The sequence below is a fragment of the Lissotriton helveticus genome, chromosome 6, assembly GCF_964261635.1.
Source record: "Lissotriton helveticus chromosome 6, aLisHel1.1, whole genome shotgun sequence".
Classification (NCBI taxonomy): Eukaryota; Metazoa; Chordata; class Amphibia; order Caudata; family Salamandridae; genus Lissotriton; species Lissotriton helveticus.
Window position 1 is genome coordinate 830933454 of NC_136067.1, and position 26418 is coordinate 830959871.

Below are 26418 nucleotides of genomic sequence, written 5' to 3' on the forward strand. Positions count from 1 at the left end.
TAGGTTGTTTTAACAAGTATACTCTGCGACTGCAAGTACCATTACTGAAGGACCCTATCTGTTCGGTCAGTGATTTTTTCATTTCACAATGTCGAGTACATCTGTGGTTTCATACGTGTCAATATGTTGGACTGTCTTTGTCTTCTTTTAGGCTGTTCTGCATCGTTACCTGTGACTCTAAGTCTTCCCATTCCAAGACGACTTTACCAGCATTTGCTTTGTTAGAATATTACTTGTTGCACTTTCACGCATATGTTTTGAACGCTAATTCTTCCTGTGCATATGTCATCGTATTATGCCTTTCGCACCATAGGGTATCCACTTGTCACTTAGCCTTCTTTCTGGTTTTTTCACACATCCACCACGCAATTGTTGAAGTAACAGAAAGTTTTTTTCTTCTCCCGTTTCAATTTTAATTTTGTTTTCATTTTCCATTATGCTTTGTTCCTTTTATGCCCTTCCTAGCCCTGATGAGTCACATCTCCTCCACGGTGTGACGAAACACGTGTCGGCTGGCTATTATCTACTGTACTGACCAATAATTGTTCTATAAAGGACTTTTACACGTACATGAACTTTTGTGCTTGAACTTTGTACGTTGATATACTTTCCTTCACGTATGTATCATTGTGTCCTGACATCAGGACAACCAATCTCTCTTGCGTGTGCACAGGATCCGTTCCTCTGCCAACAAATACATCCTGGCAAACTAAAAGCATATTTAATTATTGCCAGCCTTCTCTAAGATTCTGGAGAAACTGTTTAATACTCAATTGTCCAAGTATTTGGACTCTAATCAGCTGCTGTATCCTTCTCAGTTGGGCTTAAGCCCTGGACACAGCACAGAAGCAACACTGGTGTAAGTATCTAACACCATCAAGCTAGCAGTGAACCCCTGGAAGCAAGTGGTCCTCCTGCTTTAGGCCAATTGGCTGCGTTCAATACGGTTTCCCACCCTATTCTCCCTCAATGACTGAGAAATGGAGGGATAGGTGGAGCCACTTTGCCATGGTTTGGGTCTTTTCTATCTGACAGAAGTCAGTCAGTATGGATGGGTGCCACCTTTTCCACCCAACCTAAACCTCTAAGATTTGGTGTTCCTCAGGGCTCTGCCCTGAGCCCAACACTATTTAATGTCTACATGACTCCTCTGGCAGCTCTGGAGGAATCGTTTGGGGTAAAGGTAGTGCCCAAAGGGGATGACACACGGGGGCGTGGCTTAGCAACATGCCGAGCTAGACGCAGGGCTCGGGAGCTCCCGGCCGTCGATAACCAAATCCGCCATAAATTTAATGCCACAGAATCAAAAATCACCATACGGATCTCCGGAAGAGACGCTGAAGCTGCGACGCTGCTGCGAGAGGTCCGCGGACTAGCAGGAAGCCTGTACTTCGAGATTCCCCTGATCGGAGACGGAGGAGGCGGCAAAACCAAGATGGCGCCCCGGGCTCGGCGCTAGCCCCAGCCGGACACCGGACGACAGGGAGCGGAACGTAGCTGCCGGGAGGTGCTCGCACTGGCGTTGCAGGGCGCGGGCCAGGAGAAGAGGGTGCTGCGGCCTGGCGGCCCACACGGGCTGTCCCGAGGGAGGCTGGAACTGCGGCTGTCGGAGGAGGTGAGGGCGGCGAGGAATCCGGCAGACTGTACTGGGGGACCACACCACACGGCATAGCAGACTCCGGCCGGAGCCTGAGAACCCCCGCAGCGGCGACCCACGGACTGCCCCAGGTAGGAGGAGGGGGTCTCCCCCCGGCCCCCCCCCGCACTGCTCCTCGGCCGCGACCGCCCTTTACCAACATGGCGGCCTGACTCGCGGTTTGAGGTCCGGGATTGCCTGGGGGCGGCTTGGCCTGCCTGGGACCAGGGTGCGCTGCCGGGGGAAGCGTCCCACTCACCCACAGAAGATCTGGCGCAGCGGGGAGCGGCCCCGCACAACCCTACTCACACGGGGCCGCCCTTTACCAACATGGCGCCCAAATGAAGCAACCCCGCGCCTGACCACGAAGAGCCTGAGAGAAAGCATCGGTGCGGGCACGGAGAGGGGGCGGACAGCAGCGGACGGAGGTACAGGCAGCCCCTGGAGATAGTCGGTGCCGATCCAGGGGAGGCGGCGCACACATACGCCGGCGATCACCGGAGTGCCGGCCCTGTGTTGTTGGGGTGGCAGGCCCAGAAGACAACGGTGCTGCCCCCTGGCCTGGGTTGTATCAGATTGCTGGCCTGGGGTCCTGTCCGTCCCCCCCCATCCACGTGGGCTTCCTCCCTCTTGACCAACTGCCCACCCACTACTATCTACGAGTGCTTGGGAGCCGAGCGAGATCCTGCAGGGGGGTACCCAAGCGACACTTGAGTCTTGAGTGACAATACGGATACTGTGACGCAGCAGTGGCGATTGACCATCAGCCTGCGACGTGGAGGAAATCTAACAGACAGGGAACGGACACGCGTGGAGCTATCCCGGGTCGCGGAGTGGGCTCTGGCGGCTGAAACTCGCAATCTCTAGAACCATACAAACTACATCCGACAGTGTGAGGGGGGGGGGGTGGACCTCACTGGCCCCAGAGACATACACCCTGTCGGTGGGCGACCATGGGAAAGAATAATCCGGCCCCTAAAGCCCTGAAGCAAGGCCCGATGGACAATTTCGCGACCTCCCGCCCAGGGAGGGAACACCCCAACGCAGCTCAGGAAGGCTCGCCGGACACCGATAGGCTTCTAGCAGCCATTCAAGCCTCAAGATCCGACATCCAGGAGTCGAGAGCGGCGTTGGAAGTTAAAATAGGCGAGGTGGGATCTGAGGTCACCCTCCTCCGGCAGGACTTCAGGAACCTTTTGGCGCGAGTCACGGAAACTGAAACACGACTTGGAGAAGCGGAGGGCTCCATTACCACGCTCCGCAAAGAAATGGTGGAACTCCAAGCATCTCACAGACAACTCCTTTGGAAGGTGGATGATGCGGAAAATAGGGCACGCCGCAATAACCTCCGCTTTGTGGGCTTTAGGGAGGGAATCGAGGAGAACGATATGGCGGCCTTCCTCCACACGTGGCTGACCACGACCTTCCCTACGGCACGCTTCTCGACGTGCTTCATAATCGAAAGAGCTCATAGGGCACTGCTGGCGAAGCCCCCGGAAGGTGCAAGACCTAGACCAGTGATAGCACGTTTCCTGAACTTTGCGGATCGCGATCTAATTCTTCGTGAGGCCAGAAAAATGGGGGAGATTAGGCTAGAGAACACCAACATCATGATTTTCCCAGATTATAGCCAGGAGGTCCAGAAACAGCGCCGCTCTTTTGACCTGGTGAAAGCAAAATTGAGAACACTGAAGATCACCTACATGCTGCTTTTCCCAGCGAAACTTAAGGTTCTATACAAGGACAAATCAATCTTCTTTACACACCCGGACGACGCTTGGCAGTGGCTGGAGGAGAGGCCTGTCCTCCACAGCAGAGAGGCGGCAGGACGCGAGGAATTGGACAGGTCACTGAGAGAGAGAGTCAGCTGGGGGCTCCCAAAGCCACAACGGCGGACATCGAGGAGACTCCACTCCCGCGCTACTGGGACACCATACCAAGCACGCACACCCGCGGGGGCCAGAAGAGGGCGATCGGAATCGCCGGGAGGGTCCTCCACGGCAGGCGCACGACGACAAATCCCACGCCATTCGGCACTCTCGGAAGGGGACGATGAAGATCGAGCGGACGATGGAGATTCGGAACCTGGGGAAGTAGACCCCAGTGAGGAGAGAGGCTCGATGCACCCGCTGGAGAAGGAGATCCACCATCTGGAACTGGACTCATCCGGCAAACAGAGCGGGACTGACACCGCCACGCAAGACTCACACTCCTGAAAACTGCAGAGTGGCTTACTGAAGAAGACGGCCGGGAGGCACGAGGAAACGCAAGTTGCCAGTCCTCCCTTGTGTTTGTTATCTTTCCCCTGTTCAGTGTATATGTTTTCTTTCCTTGAATTGGTTGAGACATTGGGCTAGAAACGAGACTGGACCTAGTGCTCTCACGGCCTTTCGAGTTGGGGTGAAAGGTGAGGGTTAGTTGAGTTAAGGGGTGGAGTGGGTGGGCGACACGTCTCCCGCTGAAAGCTCGGTCCTATATTGGGATGAGTCTGGAAGGGGAGGGTGGTGGGGAGGGGGGGGGTTCATGGGGGACCGGAGTTATCTTGAGTTGGGGGAGGGGGGATGTTGAGAAACAGCGACTGCATGCCAATACGCACCTTACGCCACACCACTTCGAGTGCCATTCGGGGAAATACGGAAGAAACACACAATGGCGGACCCACTAGATCACAACCACACTGGTGACTCAGGTGTCACGGTACTCTCTTGGAATGTGAATGGCCTTGGGTCAAAGATCAAAAGGGGTTTGGTGAATGCATATCTTAAGAGGCTAGCGCCTGACATTATATTACTCCAGGAGACCCATCTAAGAGGCACTCAGTGCGCCTTTATAGCAAGAGGTAGGCACGTGGTGCTGGCACACGCAGGTTACACGGCAGATTCCAGGGGGGCGGCAGTCCTCGTAAAAAAATCCACACCGTTTGCCGTCACTCGCACATGGTTGGACCCTCAGGTGACATATGCAGGAGTACAGGGAACATGGAGGAGGCGCAGATACACAATTGTCTCAGTTTATGCCCCACCAAAATTACAGGCACGCACCCTCACTGCAGTCACTGCTATCCTTCTAGACACAGCAGATACGATTCAGATAGTGGGGGGGGACTTCAACGATGTAATGTGTACCACGAGAGATAGATCGGGGTCCCCACGTGCAGCAGGACATGGTACGGCATTGGCTAGACAGATGCACACTTTGGGCCTCACTGATGTATGGAGATGGCTTCACCCGACACAGGAGGCCTACTTTTATTCCGGGGCTCACAGGGTCTTTTCCAGGTTAGATTATCTATTTACTTCTAGGCAAGAAATCACGGTCAATGACTTAGCGGACTATAAAGCGCGGGGTATCTCGGACCACTCCCCCCTGTATGTACACTTGGGACGAGGGAGGAGGGAAAAGACCATGGAATGGCGCCTCGTGGCGTGGGACCTGCAAACACCGGACCTACTGAAGGGAATTAGAGCGGACATAAAGGTCTATGTGGCTGAGAATGAGGGCTCAGTAGAATCAGGGATCACGCTCTGGGAAGCATTGAAGCCAGGAGCCATAGTCCTCGGATGCTTGATTCCGTTCTGGGAAGGACATGGCTTTTGTAGTTCGGACTGGACTGTTCCCATGGGGCACAGGGTCAGCGCTGATTTGCATATCGCCATTGTCTAACCCAGGGTGGTGTGGAGTGGAAAAACGATGGATTTGGGCCCAGATCTTTGGACTGGGGTGAATGTGTGACATTGATCCACATTCTGTCCATCACTGTTGTGTTTGCAATTACCGCTCTAAGCATTGAAGCCAGTCCTTAGGGATCGTGTAAATAGCAGGTTGGGAGCGGCCAGGAGGGAATTACAACATGCGGTTACGATTGAGGAGGCCTCGATCTTAGCCCTCGAAACAGAATACCACCAGGGAAAGGAAAAAAGGATACTTAGGAAACTACTAGACACACAAAGGCGCTATAGAGACCTTGTCACGGGGGAGGCGCGCACACAGGCTCTGGCGACACTCCACCGCCTATACGACGTGGTTGACAAATCAGGAAAACTCCTAGCATGGCTGAGCAAGAGAGAAAGGGCGGCACGATGGGTTGACAGGATTGAAGTGACAGGGAACAGAGCAGCCTGTACAGACGAGGCTATAGCGGAGGCCTTTGCAGCGTACTACGAGGACTTTTATAGAGCTAGGGACTTGGGGGACGAGACGGACGCTAACCACTATCTGTGTGACATGGAGGTTCCACAACTGTCCCAGGAGGACGCTACGGAACTGGAAGCAGAGATTACGCTCGAAGAAATAGGAGAGGCAATAACGTCCCTGAAGCCGGGGAAGACGCCGGGACATAACGGCTTCCCGGCGGAATTTTTCAAACGTACAGCGGACCTGCTGCTACGCCATATTAGACAGCTATTTGCCGAGGCACTCCAAAAGGCGAGCTTGCCACCTGATCTAGCCACGGCCACAATTGTCCCTATCCATAAGGAGGGTAAGTCCAGAGACAGGTGTGCCTCCTACCGCCCGATCTCTCTCCTTAATATGGAGACGAAGATTCTGGCTACGATACTAGCTAGGCGCCTGCGGGGGGTAATCTCTGATTTAGTGCATGCAGATCAGTCCGGGTTCCTTCCAGACAGGGCGACCAAACTAAATCTCCGCCGCACCCATAACTGGCTGCAGGAAGTCCGAGAGAGGAGCGAGCCCCACTGGTTCCTCTCGTTAGATGCCGAGAAGGCCTTCGATGCGGTCCACTGGCCCTTCTTGTTTGAGACGTTACGGAGGTTCGGCTTTGGACCTAAGTTTTTACAGTGGCTTAGGCTCCTGTACTCGGCCCCAAAGGCACGAGTGCGAGTAAATGGACGACTGTCGCGCGAATTCCGCATTAACAGGGGAACACGTCAGGGGTGCCCACTGTCCCCCCTACTGTTCACTTTGACGATAGAAATACTAGCGATCCGGATCCGACAGAATCAAGGGATCAGGGGGTTTACCTGGGGAAACTCGGAGTCTACCCAGGAAAAAATCTCATTGTATGCGGACGACGTCCTGCTATTTGTGACGGACCCGGATGCCACGATCCCGGCCCTGTTCAAAGAGTTGGATGACTTCGGGGCGAGAGCTGGTCATACTATTAATTGGCATAAATCGATTCTATATGACCCACACGGCCGAGAGCGAAGGGAGTGCCTGCCGGAACTCCTCATTCACACCACTGAGAGATTCCAGTATCTGGGGGTATTCATAACACTAGACGAAACACTCTCCCTTAACAACAATGTGACACGCATTGTGGCAAGTGCAAAGTTAGACATGGACCGGTGGAGGCAGCTTCCGCTCACCCTATTGGGTCGCGCAGCACTGTATAAGATGGTTCCGCTGCCAAAGTTCCTCTATGCCCTGCAAAATGAATACTACCCGCTCCCTCCCGCAACCTTGTCTAATATTCACGGTGATCTGCGAACATTCCTATGGTTGGGGAAACACCCGAGAGTGGCCTTAGCCACACTGCAACGCCACCAGTACAGCGGTGGGATCTCCCTTCCCAACCTCGAGGCATACTATTGGGCAGAACACCTCGCCCCGATAAATGAATGGTTGCATGCAGCAATAGACCACCCTACATATGCGCTAGAAAGATCAAAATGGTCTCACACGAACGTTCTGTACTACCTATACGGTGGTCCAGCGGGGAGACACTTTCTACCGGCTACCAAGATCACGCTGGCTGCGTGGAACAGGGCAACCAAACGCATGGGTTGGGACAAACGACCCACCCGACAGACCCCACTATGGCACTGTAGGTGGCTGGGTGAGCTCCACAAACTGACAGGCTTTAGACAGTGGGACAACATCGGCATCTCGACCATTGGGGGCGTGATTGCCGGGGGAGAACTGAAAACATTCCGCGCTCTACAGGAGGACTTTGACCTACACAACACTCAGTACTACAGATACTCTCAGCTCAGACACGCCTGGAGGGCACAGAACATCGATCTGACAGACGTCCCAGAATACGCACCGTTAGAGGGCAGGTTGCTGCAGGAGCAAATTGGGAGAGGGGCGGTGTCCCTAACGTACAGAACATTGACCAACAATACATTAGGAACACTACAAGACTTGCGTAATAGATGGGAGGCAGACGTAGGGGGAATGGAAGACCTGGACTGGGAGCTGGTTCTCATGCACCCTCGTGAGGTTGCGATTAAGTCCAGACTCCGTCTCATTCAGCTGAAAGTGCTACATAGAGCATACTACGACAGGGTGCGACTGTACAAAATGGGGAAGGTCATTGATACGACATGCCTTAGGTGCCACCAGCCAGAGGGAACTTTCTACCACACACTTTGGGGCTGTGCAATCATACAGACATACTGGGAGGGCATATTTGGGGAATTAGAGGAGGTCCTGGAGACTACTTTACCACGTGACCCCAAGCTAGCACTGTTGGGATTGACGACCGAAGTCGACTTGGCCCGCCCTTTGACCATATTTCTAGTGCTGGCCCCCAGTGGTGGCCAAAAGGGACATTGCTAGGCGCTGGGGTGCGGCCGAGCCGCCAGAATTAGAGGAGTGGAGGAGGGGGCTCGACCTCTACATGGCGGCGGAAAGAGTGACGTACAAGGCCAGAGGTTGCCCAAAGAAGTTCCGGAGAGTATGGACAAAGTGGAGGCACTACCACGGACTAGAGTGAACTCACAGGAGTTCTAAAGGAGAGCGCTGCTACACCTGATGATTGATGCATACACAAATAGAGGGGGAAGAGACTGGGCCTGTTAAACTGTATCACTGTGGTGCCCTGTGTTGGTTCGAGGGTGTTAATTTCATCGGAAAAGGATGGACGAACTATGGGGTGAGGGTGGGGGGCGGGCATGCAGGAGCTGTTCTTGGGGGTTGTTTTTCTCATTTATCTGCAGTTGTAACATGCTTTGGTTTGAATTGCACTGTTGCGGTTGATGGGGGGGTAATCCTCAGGGGCAAATGAAAAGTTGCGGTACGGACGGATACTGGCTGAATGTTGAGGCCAGCCCGTGTCCCTATATTTTCTCAGATGATGTGCTTAGTGCAACAATAAAAATTTATTTGAAAAAAAAAAAAAAAAAAAAAAAAGGGATGACACACAAATCCTTCTAATTTGGGACAGTAATACTCCCATTGCTCAGAACAGATTGGTAAGTCAGTGGTATTTCAGTGGATGGGCCGGAGCAATCTTCTATGCAACACCGGAAAAAAACGAAGTATTTTTTTTCGGCATCCCTCCCCTTTCTTGGGGCTGGAAATTCTGGCAACACTCTGTTCCTTCTCCTGTCACAGTTGTATGCAACTTCGAGGTTACGTTTGCTAATAAACTATCCTTCAGTTCCCCTGTGGACAGTGTGGTAGGAGCATGCGTTGGCCTTCTAAGATCCTTAAAAGTAAATGTATCTGCTCCCTTCACAATGCCAGAAAACAGTTATTCATGCCTTATAACCTCAAAGCTGGATTACCCCAATGCGCTGTACTGCGTCCTCTCAGCCTACCAACTTGGGAGACTCCAGTTGGTGCAGAATGCTGCAGCCCAACTTCTCTTAAATCTTCAAAAACATAACCACATTCATCTGCACCATAAGGCTGCCACACCACGCAAGAGTTCATTTCAAAGGGCTGGTGAAGGACCATAGAGTTCTTTATAAGTTTGGCCCCTGCTACTTGGCCAATAGACTCACACACTACCTTCCAGCGGTAACTCTGGGTATTACCAAACATTTGCCCAGGAGCCACAACGTACTGTCCGTGGTGTGACTGAGGGCCGCAAAAATGCCAGCAGGGTGGCGGTAGGGGGTTTGAGTGTGTCAGGGATTGTGTAAGGAGGTCTACTTCATTTAATCTGCAAATAAACGCTTGCCTGTTTATTTAACAAATGTTTTTCTGAATATTAGTGCTCAGCAAGTAAACAGCTGTTCACCAGGAGGGCCACATGTAAAGGTCAAGAGGGCCGCAAGTGCCCCCCCCCCCCCCCCTGGCTGTACTTTGAGTAGCAGTGCATTACAGTTTGTCTAGGGAGATAATCTTGAATTCAATATCAACCAACTTTTTAAGCAATAATATAAGGATTGCAACATATTGCTTCTTAGGACATAATGAGACACATATAACCTTTCAGTATTTTCCCGCTCTAGAATCTGAATAGAATATCTTCGATATTTCATAGGCAAAGTGCAGGTATCTGTATAATGGAACTAGTGCACAATAACATTAAATTAAAATAAATGCAGAAGATTTCTAAGCACAACTTTGTACCGAATCTCCTAGAGCTTTTCCCTATCATATTTTGGAGACTTTGTTTCCAAATTAAATGCATATAAAATACAACTGTTTGACCAGCCTATATGTGCACACATCTACTTTGTTTACAGTGAGTACGTGGCTTTTCTGATTTCCAGAGAGCCGCGATTAGTATCTAGCAACCAGTGTATAAACAAAAATCAGAATGCAAACATCTAGTTACTCCTAAACTCTTCTTTATCTATGCTTAAAAGAGATGCACTGACACTAAGGGAGAGAAATTCACGAGATCAAAGAGTGGAGAACAGTGGTAAAATAGAACCCATATTTCGATATTAAATTGATAGACAAGAATTATCAGTTTCATAACTGCAATTCTCAAACCATTTACACTTACCTTCTTGCAATATCCAGGCCAGCTTTCATGACAACATCGTACCGGAAAGACTGCACCGATTTGACAAGATCTTTGTAATCCTTTGGAAGGTTAGGATCTTCTTCAACCTCCGCTTCAAAATCATGCTGATCTAAGTCATCATCATCGTCATCATCATCATCATCATCTTCTTGCAAAGTCTGTTTTCGATTCTTCTTTGAAGTTTTGCTACTTTTTAATCTTACAGATAAAGCCAAATTCTTTTCAAGGTGCAATCCAAGGCCCCTGAAGGGGCTTATAGAAAAGGCTCCTTTGGCATGAGTTCCATGATATGCAGCCCTTGTATGGGGGTTAACAGGTAGCATGCATTGTGTCCTTGATGCGCAGAGTGTGCAGGTTGAGCGTCTCTCCCAGGGTCGAATAAAAACATTGACTTTTCTCAAAAGGCTGATGGATAATCTGAAACCTGTCATGGCATCTCCTGGAAATCACCAAACACAAATATGTCTTACAAACTTTCTTTTTTGCCTCTTGAAACAGAACCATGTCTCAAATAATGTTTACATACTTTATTGACTCATAAATCATAAGGTGGGGAGAAGGAAAAACGTGTGATCCAACCAATTTCCTTGGAATATAATCTCATAAATCAATTAAGGGGGGGTGGATCACTTGTCCTGCTAACCTGGGTTTTCAGGTCGCTGGTATGTCCCTTGGTAAAAATCCCTCATGCACGTGAGTGGGTGTTATTTCTGGTAGCGGTATATCTTGGTTCTCCGCTATTACACTCTCGTGTACTACTGCTTTTAACCTTGGGTTACTACCTCCTGGCGGAGGCTGCATACCAACTAACCCTGTGATTATGCAGACACGAGAGTGTAATAGCGGAGAACCAAGATATACCGCTACCAGAAATACCACCCACTCACGTGCAAGAGGGTTTTTTACCAAGGGACATACCAGCTTCCTGAAAACCCAGGTTAGCAGGACAAGTGATCCACCCTACATACTTTATTGTACAAAGACATTTTTTATAATTTGCCATATAAAACAAAATAATGTATATTTCAATGGGATGAAATCCACCATAATTAAATTACAAAAGGTTGCAAGGAGCAGCCACAGCACATTTCCATTTGTGTGGCTGTTGAATATTGTAGACCACTATATTATATTATTATATGACAATACTTGATATAGTAAATAGTTTTAGCTTTTGTGGGGTGAGTTTTTTGTTTTGTGTTGGTGGTGGCTCACTTTGGGCCTACCGCACATTACATCACTGACAAGGTGAGCAGGGTTAGGAGCAGACACTCTGCGAATGTAAGACTATAACACTGGATTGCAGTGTTAATAGCTGGCAAAAGTAGACAAGAGAAGTAGGCAATGATGGACAGGGAGAGGAGCAGACACTCAGGGGCGCTGAGGATTAGGAACAGATGATTGCAAATGTGTGCAGAGTGAGAAAGTGGCACTCGTGAGCAGCATGGGGAGCCAAGTGGCAAGAGCTGTGTGAGAGCTCGTCTTTTGGACAGTCTGAAGAGCTTGTACAAGGGCCAAGTGAAAAATGCTGGAGGGCAGTGTGGGGATTGGTAGTGTGAGGACCTGTACTGATGACAAATATAGCGAGCCTGCAGTGGTGGACAATGTGAAGGGCCTTACTGTAGGATAGTATGAAGAGCCTGCAGTGGCAGACAGTCGAAGGAGTGAGCAGTAGTGAATCGTGTAAGAAGCAGACACCAATGCACGTGGTGAAAGCTGGCATTAGTAGGCAGTAGGGGAGCAGTCTCTGGTGGACAGTGTGGTGAGCTGGCATTAATATGCAGCGAGGATCTGGCAAAGGTGAGTCGTGAGCATGAAGAGTACAAAATGCACCATAATCTTCAAGCCCATGTTCTCTGAAAATCAGCACCTATTTCAAGAACCAAACCCACTCCCAATGTTCACAAAAATGATGCACTGGAAGAATGGGCGAGACTGAAGAGATTAACTGGATAGCGTTAGACACATCTTTCTTATCTTGTGAACAAACACGTTTTAAGAATGATACAGAAATCAACTTATCACGATTTCAGTCTTGGAACTGCTGATAGTTGGAGTAGTAAATTCCCATAACTCAGCATAATGCCAGAAGTGATAAAATGTAATGTAGTACAAAGTATAACTGACGGAATCTGAGTGAAAACAATCGGTGGGAGAAAGATCACAAAATCATAACCAAGATCAAAACTGGACTAATGGAAAAACACTTTTTGAATCACAAATAACCCAAACTGGGCCCGATTTACAAAGGACTGTCACAGGGATAGGCCTAACCTATTTAAGGAAAATAATAAATGAATGTTCTACCTGATTCACAAAGATGCAAGTGTAGGTGCTTGATATAACGTTTGCATGATTAAATCATAAGCACACATCATTTTTAGTCTTGCTCCAGTGTGTGGTAGTTTCCGGTGATGAGTCAAAGAGTGGTAATAAAACCCTGGGCAATGTGGTAAACACATCCCTATTTAACGTATTTGGCAAACACACAAAAGTTGATGGGAGGAATGCTTGCAATCAGCCTACCCACAAGTAATTGCTCGGGTAGCAATTCAGCCCATCAGTGATCACTCTTTTGCCCTACATGCCACCTCAGTTTCAACCCACGCACTCATGGCCAGCAGTCTGGACTACGGCAACGCCCTATACGCTGGAATCAACAGATCTCTCCTACACAGACTCCAGACCATCCAAAACTCCGCCGCCAGACTCGTCCTCGGGACTCCAAGCCACAAACACATGACCCAACACCTAAAAAGACCTCCACTGGCTCCCTGTCGAGAAGAGAGTCCCCTTCAAACTCCTCACCCATGCCTACAAATTCCTCAACAACATCGGACCCAAATACCTCAACGAGAGACTATCATTAAGGTCAAGCACTGGTGGGGTAGCTACTGCCCAGATAATGCAAATTAGACTATAGGAGCGTCACCAAGGAAAAGGTGCCTTTCTATAAGTTAATTTTCCTAAATATTCATCAAAAATGTAACTTTGCAATGGAACTGGGTTTTTAATAAATATTGAAAATAGTGGTTGAACCCTTTCTCTAGCTTGTCCCAAACCTGGAGTTAGAGAAATTAATATTTTAATCTGTACTCTAGTTTTCCTCATAGGACAGCAAGAGCCTCCACATTAAAATAGGCGTCTTTTCATTGTAGAAACACAGCATTATTACATTTCTGCACGTCCCATGTTTAGATACTATATACACTCCCTTGTAGGCAACAAGGCCTAAAGGGAGTGTCTTATTCATATTTTAAAGAGAAGGTGTTTTCCTCCTGCAAAAAAGGATTATTTTGACAGGTGAGACTACAGGATTAAACTGCAGCAGTCAGGCTAAAATAGTAGGAGTTTCCTTTGTAATACCGGTGAATGCTATAATAAGTGCTGCAGTCCACATGTGCCATTTAACTTTCCATGCCATGGGGGGATTTCTGCACCATATGCTGATTAGCAGTATCCCAGTGCGTAGAAAAAAGCAAGAGCATCAAGCCAAACAAAATGGGCGTGATCACACAAAAAGCAATACAGTCTCACAGTTTACAACTGTTGGTTATGTCTCCCTATCCACTTGACCTGACCGGGACCAGGGGCCAAACTCCATTGTCCCCGACCTGAGGCCATATCTGGGGTGTAGCCACACACCTGCAGCTTTAGCCTCCTCTTCCACCACTCCAGTTTTTCCCCATGATATTGCAGGGCAGGGGGGATACCGTGGCTTGCTCTTGTGCATATAGGTGCATAAAAACGGTGGGTACTCCCAACTTCATACATGGCCTCAGCAGCTGTGTGTGCCAGTATGGAATAAGCAGGTCTTTGTTGCTTGGAATATGCAGACTGACTCTTATCCTTTTTTGGGAAGGGTCCTGGGAGAGGGATGGATACAGGGCCAGTGCTCAGCTCACAAACATTGAAACAAAGCCATGATCTGCAATGTCATAGGGGTCCCTCCTTGTATAGGTTTGGAAAAAAGAGAGAGGGTTGAGGGAGTCTCGAGCCCTATACCGCTCAGGCAGCAAAGGAGAGCCCCCTCCATATCCCAGTCTCCATCTCCAGACCGATACAGTTTTAGAAATTAAGGAATTTTAGCTGGTATACCACTGGACTTTAGTTGCCTATGTAACATGCATCAATATCAAAGTGCCAGCAATTGACACAAGACCGAAATCAACTCTCACCTAGGATCTCTCATCAAACACTTCTCTAACACCACAAACAATTCAGATTTGGTTCTCAGGAGCAGATCTTAAGAATAATTCTAAGTAGGAGTTAAACGTTGAAGTATCTTTGCGCTTCCACTAAAGATCATCTTGACATCCCAGCTATGTCACTCTACATATCAAAGACTGTAAATGCAAAAGTTCATGCAACTCTCTGTGAAGACAATTCAGCAATCACAGCAAAACAAGATGTCATTAAAAAACAAGCATTTACAATGCAACGGTCTCGCCTTTGCAAAACTTAGAGCTATTGGCATTGTAAATGTCAAATTTTTTATTTATGTGTTGGTTTTTAAAACAGATAAATAAATGGCAGTCATTTACAATCTCAATAGCTTAATCTCTCACAAATGTGAGTGTTGTATCTTAGAATATTCCTAGTGATGCAGTAAAGTTCCAAGTGTCACTCAGTGCTCACTGGATTCCAGAGTGTGGAATCCAGGGAGCAGTCCAAGGAAAGACAGTAGCAGAGGAAGCTGTCTATGGATGTAACTGGGGTTGTTTTATACTGAATAAAATACTTTCCTTCATCATCCACTGTGTCCATGATCTTTACAGTGGCCACGAGGATCGGATTCACCAAAGCAATCAAAGAAAGGAAAGAAAGAAATTGAAAAAACGTCATATATGAAGATTGGAGAAAAGACTTTATCTTTTGAAGACGTGGAAATTTCTTCAACAACCCCAGATAAACACGGTATGAACTCTTAAAATATTTGATGAAAAAAAAAAATGTTTCCACGTCATTTTAAAATAGCGCTACTAATTTAATGCTGAAGCGTTGATATTACTTTCTGAATTTTAGACTTTTAATACGCTCTACTGCGTTGTAAAGGAGATTTCAATATAACCAAATAATCTCCATTGAATGAACAATTGCCGTGTGAAATTACCTATTGGAGCGTAATAGGTTATAATTCATTATCCTCGCGCCTCGCGCATAACAGAAAATTGCAACTGAACTGCAGTACCTCTTTGAAAAATGCCGTGTTGATCTCTGGACATCTTTACATCACGACGAAAACACTCTACTCGTCACAGTTCGTCTTCCTTGCGCAGTGACGCTTTGAAACAACGCGTCATCACGTTATCCACGCAATACGGCGGCCATCTTGAATCACCATAGAAACCACATAAATACATTTTTATCGTCGTTTGCTCTCAACTTCAACTGCATTTAAACGCAGTTTCAGAAAGCGGAAATTTCAGAAAGCAGCAACGATCACAAAGAACTATCTAAGGCATGAATACACATATTCTACAAAATAATTAAAAACATATTATACAAACAACCAAAACGAAGACATTAACATCTAACAACATTGAACACCTCAGCAACAATTATCTGCATAGAAGAAACGCTGACAACGGTGACTACGTTATTTATTTTAATTTATTTATTTCTTGTATAAACAGAGTTATATTTCACTTATTTCAAGTTTTGTATAAACATGGACGTTTCTTCTTCTGTAGTAGCTCCTCCTAAGTTTTTACAATGTCCTGGTCCTCCAGTTATGAATTGGGAAGATTGGTCAGAGTCTTTTGAGACTTATTTAGAAGCAATTGGTGGTGATGTATTTCTACCATCTAGAAAGTTAGCTTTATTAAAACACAATTTGGGAGTAGAAGGCAGGAAAGTGTTAAAAACTTTACCTATTAACAATCGTGTTGTTTCAACAGTGTCTGACAGTGATCAGACTAGTGAGACTAGTGAAACAAGTTCAAATGACACATCAGTTGACATATATACTGAAGCTTTAAAAGCTCTAGAAGATAACTATGGGAAGAAAACTAGTATAGTAGTTGAAAGACACAAATTCTTTTCTAGAGCACAGTTACAAGGTGAAAATGTGCAAAAGTATGTAGCTTGTTTAAGAACATTAGCTATCACTTGTAAATTTAAAGACTTACATGAAGAGATCATCAGAGATCAATTCATTAATAGAATTAAAAATATAAAAATCCAAGAACGCTTGCTTGAACTCAAAAATCCGTCTTTGCAAAAAACACTGGACACTGCAAGGAAAATGGAAAATACTTCCCATTATGTTAAAGAATTGAGCTCAGTACCACAAAAAGACAAAGACGAATCTAACAGTATAAATGCTTTGAATGGGGGTTACAAAAGAACAGAATTTAAAAATGAAAATAAAAATATGAAAACCAATGCTTACAAAAACAAAAGCAATTTTACTAAAAGGATATGTTTTAGATGTGGGAGTCAAAATCACACTGCAGAGTTCATTAAATGTCCTGCCAGTAAAGTCACGTGCATTAAATGCAAGAAGATAGGTCATTTTGCCAAATGTTGTAGAACAGGTGATAATAGCAATTGGAAACGATCGGTTAATCTAGTAGAATCTCAACCAGACAGTGATGACGATGAAAATGATAGAAGTGAAAATGATATTGAAGTAATGGTGCTGTATGATGATTCTGTAAATGATATTTCTGAAGATTACTGTCCTCCCAAATGTGAAGTTCTGATAAACCAAGTATATATGTCTCTTTGGGCAGATTCCTGTTCGCCATATACTATCATTGACAAAAACATGTGGGAGAATGGTAACAAATACACCTTGATATCATCTGATGTTCGACCTAAAGGATATTGTGGAATAAAATTACCAGTAATAGGTTACTTTGAAGCACAATTAACCTTTAAGGGAAGATCTTGTTCAACAAAAGTATATGTTGTCGAACAAGGTCGACCATTATTGAGTTGGAAAGATCTGAAAAAAATGGGATTATTATTAAATCCAAATCATCCTGATCAAGTGGTGTTGTATGAAGATTATAATAAACAGGTATTATTAACTGGTGGAGAATCTTCGTCCAAATGGGAATCTGTTTTTCCCCAATTGTTTAGCAAAAATTTGGGATGCCTAATCAAATTTGAACATAAGATAATATTGAAAACAGACAGTATACCTGCAGTACATAAAGTAAGAAATGTACCATTTGCCTTAAGAGAACCTTTAAAGGAGGAATTGAAGAGATTATGTGATGCCAAAGTCATTGAACCTATAGAAGCCTCAGATTGGCTTAGTCCTGTTGTTTTGGCTCGCAAATCCAATGGCAAAATTAGGATGTGTGTGGACCTAAGAGATTTAAATAAAAATATTTGGATTGACCGACATCCTCTGCCACATATCAATGAGATGATATCCAGTATTAAAGATGCTATGTACTTCTCGTCAATTGATTTATCAAATGCATATCATCAAATCAAACTACATGCAGAATCTAGACATTTAACGTCTTTCATTACGCCTGAAGGTGCCTTTCAGTATCTCAGAATGCCATTTGGGTTGGCGTCTGCGTCTTCTGTATTTCAAAGAGTCATGTGTAGCATTTTAAAGGATGAACCTAATGTAAGAATATTTCAAGATGATGTTCTCATTTGGGGCAAGGATACATGTTCTCATGACAAAGCAGTACACAATGTTCTGCAGAAATTACAACATGCTGGTTTAACTGTATGCGGTGAAAAATGCAAGTTTGGAGTGAAAGAAATAGATTATCTAGGACATACAATTTCCGGAGAAGGAATTAAACCCAAGATAAAATTATTAGATGCCATCGAAAAAGCACCTCATCCTATCAATAAAGACCAGTTACGGTCATTTTTGGGGCTTGCTGAATACTATTCTAAATTTGTCCCAAATTTTGCTGACAAAGTATATACTTTAAGGATTTTAATGAAAAAAGGTGTTTCTTTTGTATGGTCCACATCATGTCAACAAGCATTTGACAATATCAAAAAAGATATCACCAAAGCAGTTGCTTTGAAACCATATGATCCAAATCACATCTCTATAATTGTTGTAGACTCTAGTGCATACGGTTTATGTGCTGTTTTGATGCAACAGCATGGTGGAGTAGAACGTATAATAGCTTTCGCATCTCGCACATTGAGGGGTGCTGAACCTTCATATTCTGTAATTGAAAAAGAAGCGCTGGCATGTTGGTGGGGAGTAGATCATTTTAAAACGTTTATTTGGGGAACTGCATTTGAATTGAGAACAGATCACAGACCTCTTGTAGATATTTTTACCACAAAAGGAGCTTCAAGGGCTACACCTAGAATAGCCAAATGGTTATACAGGTTACAAGGATACAATTTTCAAATTAATTATGTTCCTGGTCACAAAAATATCAATGCAGACTGTTTATCTCGTCTTCCTTTACCCAGTGACAAAGATCATACAGTAGAGGATAATGATGAATGGCTGATAGCTAATATAGAAGAATCGTGCAGCAGTGCATTTAGTAAACAGGAATGGGTTCAAGCAGTGGCTGATGACACGATATTGCAACAAATTATTAACAATCTTCATATTAATGTTGATTTATCAACTTTGGATAAGTCTATTTTAGCTGATTATAAAATGATTTGGCATGAGTTATCTTTTAATGATGGCATACTTAGAAGAAGCGACAGACTGGTAGTACCGTTGACACTACGTGAAAAAATGTTGTGTTTATTGCATGAAGGACATAGTGGAATGACAAGCATGAAAAGAAGGGCTAGAAATGATTTCTGGTGGGTTGGCATGGATAAAGATATAGATAGATGTGTTCGGAATTGTTTAGCCTGCATGTGCAGTGATAAATCTCACAAATCTCAAGAAACAACTATTTCAGCAACTGTTTTTCCAGATGGACCTTGGGACAAAGTCGCTATTGATATCTGTGGTCCATTTCATGTTAAAGGTATTGAAAATAAGTTTGCAGTAGTATTAATGGATTTTCACTCCAAATGGCCTGAAGTAGCTTTTGTAAGGGATATTAAGGCTTCCAATATAATTGAATTTTGTGAGGAAATTTTTCGTAGAGAGGGTTATCCGAGCATAATCTTATCGGATAATGGTCCACAATTTATAGCTGAAGAATTTTCTGTTTATTTAAACCAAGTTGGCATAAAACACATTACCACTTCTGTATATAATCCAAGAGAAAATGGTTTAGTGGAAAGATTCAACCGTGTGTTAAAAGAATGTATTCAACTTGCCAACAATAATGATGAAAATTGCAAAAGAGCTGTTAAGGAAATGTTGTGGTGTTATAGAAACACTCCCCATACGGCTACAGGTAAATCTCCTTTTTCCTTATTAAAAGGGCGTGTAGCTGGATCTAAAGTCAAACCAAATTGGATGTCGAGAGATCTTACAGGTAGTGTTAAAAGAAATGAATTATTAAATAAAGTACAACAATATCAAAACAAGTATGTACAAGAGCACAATGTCAAAATTAATCGTAATATCAGAACATTTAAAGCTGGTGATTGGGTACGCTCACAAGTAATGGGAAATCGAAAACCTGGATTCTCAAAATGGTCAAAACCCAAACAAGTCATAAATGTATGTGGAAACATAGTGAAATTAGATGATGGGAAACAATGGAATATAAGAAGTATAACGAAATGTAATGATCTGGAATGCAAACAAATTGATAGTCAAAAAATCAATCACTCAGAAAGGTTTTCTGCAAAGGGTGAAAGTGTGCCTATTTCTACATCAGGAGTTACATCTCTTCCAGCTAGGCACAAATACAAACCAATATGGATGAAGGATTTCATATGTTCATAATTTAAAATGGTGCATTCAGGGGTATATAGTTTGTAATATAATAGTTTTAATTTTCTTTCAGATATAATCACATGTATTTTGGTATTGCTATTTTGAATAATTTATAGGAGGGGAGATATGTTGTATCTTAGAATATTCCTAGTGATGCAGTAAAGTTCCAAGTGTCACTCAGTGCTCACTGGATTCCAGAGTGTGGAATCCAGGGAGCAGTCCAAGGAAAGACAGTAGCAGAGGAAGCTGTCTATGGATGTAACTGGGGTTGTTTTATACTGAATAAAATACTTTCCTTCATCATCCACTGTGTCCATGATCTTTACAGTGAGACCTATTGCATTTTCACCCACACACACACAGAGCCACACACAGAGCCACACACACACACAGAGCCACACACACACACACACACACACAGAGCCACACACACAGAGCCACACACACACAGAGCCACACACACAGAGCCCCACACACAGAGCCCCACACACAGAGCCCCACACACAGAGCCCCACACACAGAGCTCCACGTGAAGCAGGAGCCCCGAACAGCACACGGCGAGAGTCCACAAGGCAGCGCTTAGACACCCGCAATCTACCCCCCGGAGCCCCGTGTGCCCGCCCCTTATGCCTCTCATGTGGAGGGAGTGGCCCTGCGCCCTAGGCCAGGCCTGGGAAAGAGCCAGTCCCGAGCCACTCTAGCTGCTTGTACCTGCCCAATGTGAGGGCGCGGCGGTTCGGCGGTCACTGCTGACATCTGCGGTCAGCCGGTCACACTTCAGGATCCATACGGGGCCAAATGCCAGACCTCATCCTTCCGGGGTTTGTATCTTGAGTACCATAGCTCTGGGTCATAGGATGCTGGTGGTCAGGGTAGATGTGCACTGACGCAGCTGTGTGCAGTGGTGAACACTGATCAGGGCTGAGGTGCACTGACGGAGCTGTGTGCAGTGGTGAGCACTTGTTGCTGGTGGTCAGGGCTGCGGTGCACTGAGAGCTGTGTGCAGTTGTGAGCACAGGGTAGGGCTGAAGTGAACTGACAGAGCTGTGTGCAGTGGTGAGCACATGATGCTGGTGGTCAGGGTATATCTGCACTGATGCAGCTGTGTGCAGTGGTGAGCACATGATGCTGGTGGTCAGGGTAGATGTGCACTGACGCAGCTGTGTGCAGTGGGGAGCACTGGTCAGGGCTGAGGTGCATTGACGGAGCTGTGTGCAGTGGTGAGCATAGGACAGGGCTGAGGTGAACTGGTGGAGCTGTGTGCAGTGGTGAGCACATGATGCTGGTGGTCTGGGTAGATCTGCACTGACAGAGCTGTGTGCAGTGGTGAGCACTGATCAGGGCTGAGGTGCACTAACGGAGCAGTGTGTAGTGGTGAGCACTTGATGCTGGTGGTCAGGGTAGATGTGCACTGACGCAGCTGTGTGCAGTGGTGAGCACATGATGCTGGTGGTCAGGGTAGATGTGCACTGACACAGCTGTGTGCAGTGGTGAGCACTGGTCAGGGCTGAGGTGCATTGACGGAGCTGTGTGCAGTGGTGAGTACTGGTCAGGGCCGAGGTGCACTGACGGAGCTGTGTGCAGTGGTGAGCACTTGATGCTGGTGGTCAGGGCTGAGGTGCAGTGAGAGCTGTGTGTAGTTGTGAGCACAGGGCAGGGTTGAAGTGAACTGACAGAGCTGTGAGCACATGATGCTGGTGGTCAGGGTAGATGTGCACTGACGGAGCTGTGTGCATTGGTGAGCGCTTGATGCTGGTGGTCAGGGTAGAAGTGCACTGACGCAGCTGTGTGCAGTGGTGAGCACTGGTCAGGGCTGAGGTGCACTGATGGAGCTGTGTGCAGTGGTGAGCACATGATGCTGGTGGTCAGGGTAGAAGTGCACTGACGCAGCTGTGTGCAGTGGTGAGCACTGGTCAGGGCTGAGGTGCACTGATGGAGCTGTGTGCAGTGGTGAGCACATGATGCTGGTGGTCAGGGTAGATGTGCACTGATGCAGCTGTGTGCAGTGGTGAGCACTTGATGCTGGTGGCCAGGGTAGATGTGCACTGACGCAGCTGTGTCCAATGGTGAGCGCTTGATGCTGGTGGTCAGGGCTGAGGTGTACTGACACCTGTGTGCAGTTGTGAGCACAGGACAGGGCTGAGGTGAACTGATGGAGCTGTGTGCAGTGGCGAGCACATGATGCTGGTGGTCAGGGTAGATGTGCACTGACGGAGCTGTGTGCAGTGGTGAGCACATGATGCTGGTGGTCAGGGTAGATCTGCACTGACAGAGCTGTGTGCAGTGGTGAGCACATGGCTGATGTGCACTGACGGAGCTGTGTGCAGTGGTGAGCACTGGTCAGGGCTGAGGTGCACTGACGGAGCTGTGTGCAGTGGTGAGCACAGGGCTGATGTGCACTGACGGAGCTCCCCTACACGGACACAGGCCGCTTCAGTACCAAGAGCAGTGGGGAGGTGTGGTAGTGGGGAGGGGGAAAGGCAGACTTACATATTAGATGAGGCCTCTTGGACGGCGGAGGCGGTGGCCTGGAGCAGCAAGAGCCCCGCAGAGCAAACGGCGAGAGTCCACATGGCAGCGCTTAGACACCCGCACTCTTCCCCTCCGGAGCCCCGTGGAGTGGCCCTGCTCCCTAGGCCAGGGCTGGGAAGGAGCCATTCCCGAGCCACCCTAGCTGCTTGTACCTGCCCACCGTGTGGGCGCAGCGGTTCGGCGTTCACTGCTGACATCTGCGGTCACCGCAGGTCACACTTCAGGATCCCGGCGGGGCCAACTGCCAGCCCTCATCCTTCCGGGGTTTGTATCTTGAGTACCATCGCTCTGGGCCATAGTAACACCTGTGCATTCTGGGAGTTATGGTCCTGCTGACTTTGGGTTGACAAATGGATCAACTGAAAAGTCGGTGCCCTATAACGGAGCAGCGCGTGGCTCTGCAAGGCCAGAGCTGGCTGTAACGGCGGGGGTCTGTGGCGCTGTACTCTCTCTCTCTGCACATGGCCTGGTGACCTGCCAGCCCGACCTTGCTTGCCCTCACCGAACAAATAAGTCCGAACTCTGCAGCAGGGCAACTTGAAAGAGACGCTCGCTGCTCGCCCCCCACTCCTTACCCCCGCAGCTTGCCGTTATGCAGTGGAACACCAGTGGGGCCCAGGACCCCACATAATGCAGTGTTCCTGAAATGGGAACACCCGGTGCAGCCACTGAGTATGCCGGTGCTAGTCTGCACGGCCGTCTGTACGAGTAATCAATTTAAGAACTCCTCAGAAATCGGGAGACAAAATGGCGACAAGGGCGTGACGCCGCCGCTCTCCAACGACCTAGCGAGCGAGCCGCGGTGACGAATGTGACTCCCCAGGACAGCAGCAACATTTACAAGTAAACGGCGCCCCTCCTTACCCCTGCAGCTTGCCGTTATGCAGTGGAACACCAGTGCGGCCCAGGACCCCAGAACTTGACCCGCTTGTGAGAGAACGCATCTCAGTAGTAGCGAGGTCCAGCAGAAATGGCTCTCCGAAAAGCCCCGTCATTTTGCGACTGGGGGCGTGTTTTTATTTCTCTCCTCTTCCCATTGGCTGGAATGTAAAATTCCAGCCAATGGGAAGAGGAGAGAAAGAAACTAAAAAACACACCCCCGAATCCCAAAAAGACGGGGCTTAAATGGACAGTCGCCCCTCTTCTCCAATGGCTGGCCTCCGTTTAGGAAGCCAGCCAATGGAGAAGAGGTGCGGTTCAGGCCCCACACTAAGAAACATAAGATCTCGCGGGCGAGACTGCGCAAGCGCAGCCTACGCAGACCGAGACCTAAAAACATTAAAACTCGAGAGTAATGGCAAAGGTCATACTTTTCAATGAACATTTCTTTACAGAACTTAACCACCATGGAAAAGTAAAGGTAAAGGCAGTGAGATATAGTGACTGATTTTATACTGCAATGATTTTATTTAAAAAGTACAATAAAACTCAAAATTGTCTTTTTAGTTGGCCCAAGAAATAATCACAAAGCTTGGCCAACTAATGGTGACTGTAATTTAGGCAATAGTTGATATGGGTGAGCTTATGATTAGGACATCAATTCCAAATGATAGTAATTTAAGGGAATTATTTACACTATGTTTAAATGAAGTTACATCATTACAATCAAGAAGTTTAAATCAAGTAATGCTGACTTTAAATCAAGTAATGCTGAATAGAGCTTGACCCTGGTTTATTGGTTTAATTGCAGTTTCGGTCAGTTATGGGAATAGACATTCAGAAAAAAGAAAAAATACCAATTTGCTACTATTTGCAGTGAATGTACCCAGCTCGACGTCAGCCCTAACTCCAGTCTGATACCTTTCATTCGGATAGACTGTCCAAGCTACAGAAGATGATTCTAAGACAGTCTAAGAGGTCGATGTTGGAAATGGGATCCCCGGCTGGCCAGGGCTTTCGCCAAAGTCAGTCAGAGACCACCACCCCCAAGTCAGGGCAAGGGAGTTACACGCCAAGATAACCCCTACTCACCCTCTAGGTAACGTGGCGCGAGCAGCAAGGCTAAACTTGGAGGCGATGTAGGCTAAGTATTTGCGCACGCACCCCAGCAACAACAACCAAAGGCCCACCACAAAGGAAACTCCACACAAGGTTATATAAAAATAGCCTTTGTATTACACCAAAACACATTAGATAAAACACACACTTTACAATGTGCCAGAGGCACGGGCAGAATTTACAAGGGGATATTTACAAGACAGGGCCACCTGGACCACTGTCAGGAATCAGAAGTAGCACTTTCAGAAATAATACTTTTGCATGTAAAATCACTGTAGCACACAATAAAAATAGAGCACACAACCAGTCACTACTGGTAACAGGACCTCACTAGCACCACCTGTACTAGGGAGAAAACAACCACCTATGTATTACAATACCTGTAGGGGTGTAAGAGGAAAACACATGATGCAATGCATAACATTCATTCAGAGGTGTAACAATAAAACACAGTTGCGCAAAACTCACCAGTCACCACCTGTGACTGTCCCTGTGTCCCAATGTCAGGGCCTAAACGTGGCAGTTGCCCACAAAGTGCTGGGCAACTGGTGCAGGGAAAGTTAGGGCACTGTGGAGCCTCTCTGGACTCTTGCAAATGTGGCACCAACGTTGGAGTCCCCCCTCTGGGGACTCGAAATCAATGAAGGCCCCTTGAGCCCCTCTCAGGGCTCTAAACAAATAAAGGTGATGCCCCCTGAGCCTCTCAGGGCTATTACCATCAATAAGGGCCGCCACAAGCCTCTCGGGCTCTTAGAAACAATGCTGTTCTGAGCCTCGCAGGCTCTACGTAAAGAAATGCCCCACTGGTTGGGGCGAGCACACAGGGGGGGCGGGCACCGACAATATGCCCCGACGCCCCCCTCTCTCGCAAATGGCCACCGGAGCCCTTCGTGGACTCAATCAAGAATGCCCCCCAAGAGCCCTGCAGGCTCTAAGAACAAATGCCCCGGTTGCTGGAGCCTCTCTTAGGCTCTAAGGAATGCCTTGGGGGAGCCTCGAGAACTGGAGCAGCACTCACCGGGTTCTGCTGATGCTCCCTCGGTCTGGGGAGTAGCGCGTCTCCTCTGCCCGGCGGCTCTTCTTCTCCCCGGGGCTCTCCCTTCACATGGAGCCCCGGCAGGCAGCAGCTTCCGCCTGCCTCTCTCCTGCCCCCGGCCTGCCTGACTTCCGGGTCGCGGCTGCGGGGGCGGGACTTCCGGTCGGCCCGCTCTCCGATTGGCCGGCCGGCGAGAACACTTCCGGGTCGCACTTGGCAGCGGCCCGGCAACGTTTTTAAACACCCCGGGCTGCGGCGGTGAATCTCGAGGGGCAATGCCGGGTGGGCACCGGCCTTAAATTAAATTAAGAAGCGAGGTGGGCACTCGCAAATTCGAATAAAGGGGCACAGCCCAAAAAGGGCAATAACAACAGCCACAGGTGCGGCGTGGGCAGCCGCGAACCGGCGGCAGCACGCAGGGCGGCCCCTGCTTTCCCCACGCAAAATGCGGGGCGGGAAAGCGCGATCGGCAATCGAACAGGTAAATGCCGGATGGGCACCGGCCTCCCGCAGACCACGCGCTCCCAAGCGCCAGGGGCATCAATAAAGCGCTCTCAGCGCTAGGAACAGGGTCACAGCGCTCCCAAGCGCTACAAGTGGAAAGTAAAGCGCTCCAAGCGCTATAAGCCAAAGAAAAGCGCTCTCAAGCGCTAGGGAGCACTCAGTTCAGCAATAAAGTCCTTGTAGGCTGGCAGGGGGGCAAGGCTGGGCCCAGAGCCAGCACACTGGGTCTCCAGGCAGGG

General features: G+C 47.5%; 1 protein-coding gene across 3 annotated transcripts in view; it reads right to left on the bottom strand.

Moving 5' to 3' along the window:
* The window catches only part of MTRES1 (mitochondrial transcription rescue factor 1), an 88172-nt gene that overhangs the window by 39938 nt on the left and 21816 nt on the right, over nucleotides 1-26418 (bottom strand). For 2 of the 3 annotated variants that reach the window (XM_078648423.1, XM_078648424.1), the window contains exon 2: nucleotides 10287-10746. In XM_078648423.1, the coding sequence (XP_078504549.1) occupies nucleotides 10287-10738 (452 nt within the window). In that variant the 5' untranslated portion in view covers nucleotides 10739-10746. Of the gene's footprint in view, nucleotides 1-10286; nucleotides 10747-24406; nucleotides 24504-26418 lie in introns of those variants that run through there. The other variant, XM_078648425.1, reaches the window with a different exon arrangement.